Source organism: Tupaia chinensis, unplaced genomic scaffold (genome assembly GCF_000334495.1).
Source record: "Tupaia chinensis unplaced genomic scaffold, TupChi_1.0 Scaffold000502_1, whole genome shotgun sequence".
Taxonomy (NCBI): domain Eukaryota; kingdom Metazoa; phylum Chordata; class Mammalia; order Scandentia; family Tupaiidae; genus Tupaia; species Tupaia belangeri.
The window spans coordinates 968653-977259 of record NW_006160014.1 but is presented as its reverse complement, the minus strand read 5'-3'; the positions used below and the strand labels follow the sequence as shown (position 1 = coordinate 977259).

General features: G+C 46.3%; 1 protein-coding gene across 2 annotated transcripts in view; it reads right to left on the bottom strand.

The window, feature by feature from the left end:
- AHNAK (AHNAK nucleoprotein) overlaps positions 1–8607 on the bottom strand; it is a 116117-nt gene that overhangs the window by 3844 nt on the left and 103666 nt on the right. Inside the window, exon 6 of one of the 2 annotated variants that reach the window (XM_006156588.2) lies at positions 4596–4669. The exons of the other annotated variant lie outside the window; for it this stretch is intronic. Within the exon in view, the coding sequence (XP_006156650.1) occupies positions 4632–4669 (38 nt within the window). The 3' untranslated portion in view covers positions 4596–4631. The remainder of the gene's footprint in view (positions 1–4595; positions 4670–8607) is intronic. 2 annotated transcript variants of the gene reach the window in all.

Below are 8607 nucleotides of genomic sequence, written 5' to 3'. Positions count from 1 at the left end.
GGGAGAAGGGGGGGAAAGGGTTTGCGGCGGGGCCCCCCCCCCCCCCCGGGGGGGGGGGCGGTGAGTTCTCACTTTCTGTCTCTCTGTCTCTCTCTGTCTTTTTGGCAAGTGCACGCACCCTTTAGCAAAAACCTCTCAAAAACATAAAGAAAGAAATAAGAAGAAAAGATAGGAAATTTGTGGTTCCTAGAATATCAGCACTTGTGATATTTTCCTTAAAGAATGGCATCTTGGGGTCAGATGGTGGTACAGCAGTAACACAGTGCTCTGTGAGGCTGATCCACATGGGAAGGGTTCAAGTTCAAGTCCAGAGGCCTCATTGGACACACCAGTCACTTGTGCATCCATAACCCAGGGCTGGCTGACGCTGGGGGTGGATCACAATGTGAGGCCTTTATTGGAGATGACTAGCTCTGTCTTTCTATCTTCTTCATTCATGGAAGAAGAAAGACAGAAGAGAGAAAGAAAGATAAAGAGAGAAGAAGGAAGAGAGAGAAAGAAGAAAGAGGAAAAGAAAGAGGAAGAAAAAAAGAAAGAAGAAAGAGAAAAAGAAACGAAGGAAGGAGAAAAAAAAGGAAAGAAAGTTAAAGAAGAAAGTAACAAAAAAGAAAAAAGAAAGAAAGAAAAGGGGGGAAAGAAACTTTAAAAGAAGAAGAGGGACAAGGGAGAGAAGAGAAGGAAGAGGGGAGATAAGGGGAGGAGAAAGAGTGGAGGAAAAGGAGGAGAGGGAGGAGGAAGAAAGGAGGAGAATGGTATCTACAATGTCTGGTGTGGGGGGAAGCGGGGGAAGCAGGCAAAGCAGAAACTTTGGCACTGTACCTGAATCACTCTCAAGACCCCAAGCACAGTATGTGACATTCGTGTCCTGACTCCTATATTTACCAGCTGTGAGATCCAGACAAACTATTTTATGGTTTTTTTTTTGTCTTTATTTTTTTTAATTACTTAATTTTATTTATTCATTCATTTTATATTTTAATTTGACCAGGAAGACAGAGAGAGAGAGAATGAGAGATTGGAAGTGAGAAAGCAAGCCACCAGGTCTGAGACTCGAACCATGGTCGACCATGGGGTAGTCCAGTGCCCTTATACGCCACACCACCTGCCGGCCCCACTATTTTATGTTTTTAAGCAGAAGTATAATATACATTCTATAAAGTGCCAAAGTGCACTCGTGTTAAATGAATAGCTTGATAATCATTCACATACATCTGCACTTACATAACCATCATCCCAATTCGCATACAGAATATTTCCCCAAAAGTTCTCTCATGCATCATCCCGAGCCTTATCCTCACCGGACAAAACTATGATTTGACCCATAATAAATTAATGTTGCCTCTTCTTGAACTTTATATTAAAGGAAACAGAGAGTGTAATCGTTTTTCATTATGTAATACTCCTTTGTATGAATATGCAAGTGTCCGATCTTTTGGTTATGGGAATTTGGGATGTTTCCAGTTTGGAGAAACTCCTTTGAATATTAGTGTACATGTCTTTTTGTCAGCAAAGGCACTAATGTCCATTGGGTATATGTACCTGGGAGTAGAATTACCAGGTTATAGTTCTATAAGACATATAGAGATATAGCTTTAAGAGAGTCTGCCTCATAGCCTGGTGGTTAAAGGAACTGAATCCCACATGGCTGCCCAAAATCCCAATAAGATGGAGAAATGGAGGAGAAGGGATTGTGGTGTTACCATGCCCCATTGGAAGATGCTTTCTGCCCTCATCTCTCCCTCCAACCCCCCATCTCTGTCTCTCTAGCAAGTGCTCGAACCCTCTGGCAAAATAAAAAATAATCTGCCAAACAATTTTTCCGAGTCATGTACCATTTCTGCAATTCACACAGCAATATATGATAGTTTCAGTTGCTCCAAATCCTCAACCACTCTTTATACTGTTGGTCTTTTCATTTTAGGCCCTCCTGGCAGATCAGATGTGTAGTGACATCTTGTGATTTCAATTTGCATTTTCCTGACAAGTAATGATGTCTGAGTACTTTCTCCTAGTGTATTTGGCCATCTGGATATCTTTTTTTTTTTTCTTTTCCTTTTTTTTTGGAGAGATTTTCGCTATAGGGTGCATGCGCTCGCCAGACAGACAGAGAGAGACATAGAGACAGAAAGCAAGAAATCGCCCCCCAGGGGGGATGGTCATGCCGCAATCCCTTCTCCTCCATTCTCCTCTTGGGATCTTGGGCACGCACGCACACGGGCCCGGTGTGAGTTTTAAGCCACCAGGTCCGGGACGTGAACCGCGTTCGACTACGTGGGAGTCCAGCGACATAGCCATTACGCTAACTGCTGGTTCCCGCCATCTGGATATCTTTTTTAGTAACTATTCAAATCTGTTGCCCATTGTTTATTGGGTCATTCATCTTTTTCTTATTGTTTTGCAGTAGATCTTGATATATTCTGGAAACAAACATTTTGTCAAATGGATATATTGCAAATATATATCTTCTGAGTTGGAGGCCTGGCTTTTCATTTTTTTAAATGGTGCCTCTTGATGAAGAGGCTTTTAACTGAGATAAAATCCAATGTATTGGGGACCAGCAGGTGGCATGGTGGTTAAGGCTCTGGACACTCCCATATGCCTGACCCCGGTTCAAGTCCCCGATGTGGCAGCTTGCTTTCCCATTTTCCTTCTCTCTCTCTCTCTCTGGTCAAATCTAAATAAAATTGAATAAATTCTGGGACCAGCAGTTAGCATAATGGCTATGTCGCTGGACTCCCACGTAGTCGACCGCAGTTCACGTTCCAGTCCCAGTGGCTTAAACCTCACACCAGGCGCGAGTGCGTGCGTGCCCAAGATCCCGAGAAGAGAACGGAGGAGAAGGGATTGCAGCGTGGCCATCCCCCCTGGGGGATGATTTCTCACTTTCTGTCTCTCTCTCTGTCTGTCTGGCGAGCACACGCGCCCTATACCAAAAACTACTCCAAAAAAAAAAATTAAATAAATTATTTTTTTTAAATCCAATGTATTGATGTTTCTTTCATGGTTAGTGTTTTTTATATTGTTTTAGAAATTTTTGCCTATTCCTAAGGTCCCAAGACATCCTCTCTGTATGAATTTCTTTGGTTGGGGTTGTTTTGTTTTTGGCTGGGGAAGTTGCTAAATAGGGTCTCAATCCTCCTGCTTCAGCCTTCTAAGTAGCTGGGACCACATGTGTGCATTGCTGCACCAGGCCTTTTAGCGTGGGCCAGAAATCCAACCTGGGCCTCCTGCATGGCCTCAGCCTGCCCAGTAGTAGTGTCCATCACCCGCTGCTGCTGCTACTGTAGGGGGCCTATGCTTATTTCTCTTGCTCTATGTGAGATCTTCTTGTTGCTATTTCAATAAGGAGCAAAGGTCTCCTAGAAACACTCATCATGAGTGACTCACATGATAATGTTCATATGATAACAACCGCCTGAGCCTTTGGATCATCTGGCCTCTTACCCCAAGGCTGCTTTGTGGCATCGGTAGGCACCACTGCTGACCAGGCTGCATTGTTGGGCTTCCATGGGAGGGTCCCTGGTGGTGGTGGAGGGGCGGGACGTGGCATCTTCCAGAGTGAACCAGGAAGGACAGGGAAAAACATTGGTCCTCCTAATGCTGGTTTGTACTCTGAGGCCAGCAGCTAAACTCACCCACCCCAGCTGTGACCACTTTGCAGACATATCCTTCCCCATCCTAGCAACATTTTTGATTCTCTTTAATAAATCCTTTCCTGTGCATTTTGTTTTCTCCCTAAATTTTCTCTTTCACTAGCATTTGTCTACCCACTTATTATTTATAGGGCATTTATGCTTTGGCTTTTTAAGTCTTCTCCTCTCTTCTCTCTCTCCTTCCCTAAAACAGGCTGTCTCGGCACTGTTGGCATTTGGGACCGGCCGGTTCTCAGGTGTGAGAGGCTGTCCTGCGTATGGTAGGATGCACAGCTCTCCCCAATATTGCTCCCTTCTCCATCCTACCTCTCTTCGTGCTGTCAGTCAAGAGGTCTGAAGAAGAGCCAGCCCCTTCACCTAGTGGTGAAGCAATCCCACCTGGCCAACTACACTTAGAATCTTGGACTGACGGCTTGAGAAAACATGCCAGACACATTTGCGTACATACCAAAAATCCGAACAGGGCGAAATGGAGAAGGGATTGCAACATGACCACACCTCATGGGGGGAGAGTGTTTTCTACTTCTCTCTGTCTCTCATCTCTGCCTCTCTCTGTCTCTGATCTCTGTCTCTCTCTAGTGAGCACATGCCCTCTAGTAATTTTTTTTAAAAGAAGAAAGGAAAATAAGGGGGTGGTTGGTAAGTAAAATCATAGCTTTCTTAAGCCAAAAGGGGCCTTAGATATAATCAAACGCAACCCCATCATTTTACAGATAAGGAAACGGATCCTGAGAGGAGGGAGAAGATGGGTCAGGGCCAAAAATGTGGGGGCCAAGTGCCAGCCCAAACAGGAAGTCACAATTCCAGGGCCTGAGGCAGAATTTCCAGTCCCACCAGGGAAGCTAGGATGGCTTCCCACAGTTTCCTTCTCCCACCAAGTCACGTGTCCCACTCAAAAACATGAACATCTGATCAGAGGGAGCAGCAGACCCCACAACGAACCTCCACACATGCCCATGAGTGTCCGTCCCTGGGAGCTTATTCTTGAGCCTCTAGCAGACAAAGACAACCGTCAACTGCAAAAGGGAAATTTCAGGATGACTAAGTCCATGGTCACATCTTAGTTAATCCTATAATCATGACGGAAATGATGGTCATGCCACCCAACCATACCTGTCCCCATAAAGGAGTTAGAGAGCAACAGAGATCTCCAGAGAGCAGGAGGGAGCCTACAATAATGACTGTCCCAGGCCTACCTCTAAGCTGGCTGGTGACAAGATCCAAACGACATCAGAGAGCCCTCAGCCAAAAGCTCCCAAGATACAGTGAGTGTTGACATTGGTTGAGAGCTTATTATGCATGAGACACTGTTCTAAGCTCCTTATAAATACATGAACTCAGTTCACCCTCACTAAGCCCCTTGAAGGAGACATTGTCATACTCCCGCGTCAGAGATGCTGATAGGGAGCCTGGAGAACCCTCAGTCAAGCATCAGGGCTCTTATCCCTGGAGCATCTTTTTTGTGTTTTTAATTTTTTTAAAGATTTTATTTATTTATATTATTTTAATTTGCTATTGGGCACATACACTCATCAAAGCAGGGGGGTGGGGAGAAAGCAAGCCGCCAGGTCCAGGACTTGAACCATGGTCGGCCATGTGGGAGTCCAGCACTTTAACCACTGCACTACCTGCTGGCCCCTTTGTGTTTTTAATTTAATTTATTATTTCTTTAAAATTTGCTATAGGGTACATATGCTCACCAGAAGGAGATGAGAGAGAGAGAGAGAGAGTAGAAAGCAAGGGCTAGGTCCAAGACTCGAACCACGGTCAGCCATGTAGTTGTCCAGAGGCTTATCCACCACACCATGTGCTGGCCCCACCCTGGAGCATCTTTAATGGGGTCACAAGTAGATACAAATGACTATATTCCCTCTCAACATTGTGCTCACCCCAATGCTACCATCAGACACACATGGAAACCCCATTGTGCATAGAAACTTACAGCAAGGACTTTTTTTCTTTATTTGTGGTATAGCACGTGTCTGTGTATGTGTGTGAGAGAGGTGGAAGATCTAGTCATGCTGAAATCCTCTTCCTCCAGTCTTCCAGCCCATTGGATCTGGAGGAATTGCATGTGTGACCAGGATGTTTTGGACTGACCAAGTGGGAATCTGAACCTCAGTCACTATACGGGATCCAGCTTCTCTCTCTTTTTCTTGAGAAATTTTTGCTGTAGGGCATGTATGCTCACTGGAGAGATGAAGAGACAAAAAGGGAGAAATCACTCCCCAAAGGGGGATGGCCATGCCTCAGTCCCTTCTCTTCCATTCTCGGGATTTTGGGCAGGCACGCATACACACCTGGCATGAATTTTAAACTGCCAGGTCTGGGACTCAAACCATGGTCGACTATGTGGGAGCCCAGCAATATAACCATTTCGCCATCTACTGGTTCCATGGGATCCAGCTTCTCTTGAGCAGAAGTTATCGCCGCACCACAGAGTTGGCTTCACACAGCATGAACTTACACAAAGGGCAGTGCTTGAGCTGATTTTAGTGGGTTTTACTTACAATGATGACAAAAAGACTCCTTTTTTAATTATATCTAAGATTTTTAAAATAAACCTATTTGGGGACAGCAGGTGGTGTGGAGGTTAAGATGCTATATCCCACATAGCTGGTTGTGTTATTCTAGTCCCAGACTGGTGGCTTGAGAGTCACACGCATGTGTGCCCAAAATCTTTTTTTTCCCGAGAGTTTTTTTTTTTTTTTTTTTTGTCATAGGCCGGATGCATCGACCCGCACTCGCCAGACAGACAGAGAGAGATAGAGAGACAGAAGGTGAGAAATCCTCACCCAGAGGGGATGGCCACGCCGCAATCCCTCCTCCTCTCAGGATCTTGGGCATGCACGCACATGCGCCCGGTGTGAGTTCAAGCCACCAGGTCCAGGACTCGAATCGCGGTCGACTATATGGAAGTCCAGCAACATAGCCATTACGCTAACTGCTGCTTCCGTGTGCCCAAAATCTTGAGACGAGACTGGAGGAAAAGGGATTGTGGTATGCCCATCCCCCTGTGATGCTATTTGGCTCTCCCTCTCTCTCTCTCCCTCTCTCTCTCTCTCTCAGAAGTACACACACCCTATAGAAAATAATTTAATTTAATTTAAAAAATAAATAAACCCATTTAAAGAAAAGTATTAAACAAATAGTAGGAAGGGTGGCAGAAACTGTGTGAATTCTCCTTGAGTAGCTTACACATGGGAAACCCGCTCCAGTCTTGCCGCAATGACTGTCACCTGCCATAGTGCCACCTGCCAGCCAGTAAAAGTGGCCAGTGGGTATTTGTCTATACGAACATCCCTGTACACACGTGGGGTTCTCGCTTTGGATTCACTCTGCTTTCCGGTGTTGAAAGAGGAACCCAGAAAGGCTGATAAATGTACTGGAATCTACAAATAAAAGGCCAACTATGAAGCCAGCAAGGAATGAGGAAACCCCACCCCATTCCTTGGACACAGCCCTGGGCCTCCTGTCCCTGGCTGGCCTTCCAAGGCACTGGCTGTAGAAACGTCCTCTGCTGAAGATCCCTCCAAGTGAGGCCTGTCAGCTGGACCTCCAGGGCAATGTTCTCAACGAGCCACCACCATCCTCCTCCAGCCGAGGTGTGGTGGTGTGAGGCGGCCTCTCGGCTCCAGATCCAGGTTGTACACAGAGATCTGTGGGTTCTACGGCCCCTTGCACTTAGCCAGCCTCATGAGAACCCTAGTGGTATACAAAAGATTGTCCTTCCTTGAAAAACAAGGAAAATTTTAAAGTGACACCTTTGGGATCCAGCCACGATGGCACAGGAAACCACGTGTAAAGTTTCCAGGTTCCCTTCCCGGGTCTTCCTGAATGCTCCCGCACACCCATGATCCTGGCTGGCTGCAAGGCTGGGAAGATCGCTGGACGAGGGTGCATTCTGTTTCTCTCTCTCTCTTAAAGTAAATAAAACAACTTTAAATATTAAAAAATAATAATAGTTATAAATGAGACTGGAGGGACTTGTTCAATAGGTTGAAATTCAAGCCAGCCATCAAACCCCATGGTCCCCAGTGGTTCTCAGAGGATGGAATCAGACACCATCTGCTCTGAGTGCCCAGCCATTGTATTCTCTCAAGTGACTGGGCTCCCCTACAGCTGGGTAGGTGCCCAGCCAAGGAAGCCTGAGGCTCCTTATTCGGGGCATTATTCTCGCTTAGAAGAGGATCTCGAAAGCAGAAGGAAATGAGAAACAACCACACAATGAATACCAGATTCTCCTTTCTCCCTGCTTTGACTGCCAGGAGATTAAGCAGGCCTGGCTGACTGAGCCCCGCCCAGCAGCAGCCGCCCTTCAGGATGTCCGTGCCATGGGGAAGGGCCGTCCCAGAGGCCTCGCTTGTTCTCTATTTATTTCCACAGTGTTCGTTTTCTTTTTCCAGCAAGATGCTGATTCTTTGAGGGCAGAAACACATGTAGGATTTCTTTCCCCTGGGGCTTCAGGGACAAGTTACAGGCACTCCATGTTTGCTGATTGATTAACTGGTTCTGTGTGGGCAAATGTGGTCGAATATGACTCTGTGCCCAGTGCTTTCTTAAACCCTTTACTGGTATAAACTCATTGAATCCCCCCAGTCATCCCATGGGGGAGAAACTTCTGGAAGTCTCAATTTAGAAATGAAGAAGCAGGATCCAGGTAGCCCAGTCAAGGGGCAGGATTGATCCGAGCAGGGCAGCTGTGATGGGGCCCAGTGACCCTGCTTCTCACTTGCGAACAGCATCAACTGCCCCCAACCACACCGCCAGACATACACAGAGCCCTCGCAGGTCTGAGTGCCACCCCACATGCTGGATAAAAAGGGTGACCTGAGAAAAAATATGTCCCCTTATGAACTTACTCCCCATGAGACAGCCATGATACGGACATCAGGGAGCTAGCGAGGACTCACAGAGCTGGTATCAATCAGACCAGCGTAGCAGCTGAACATTC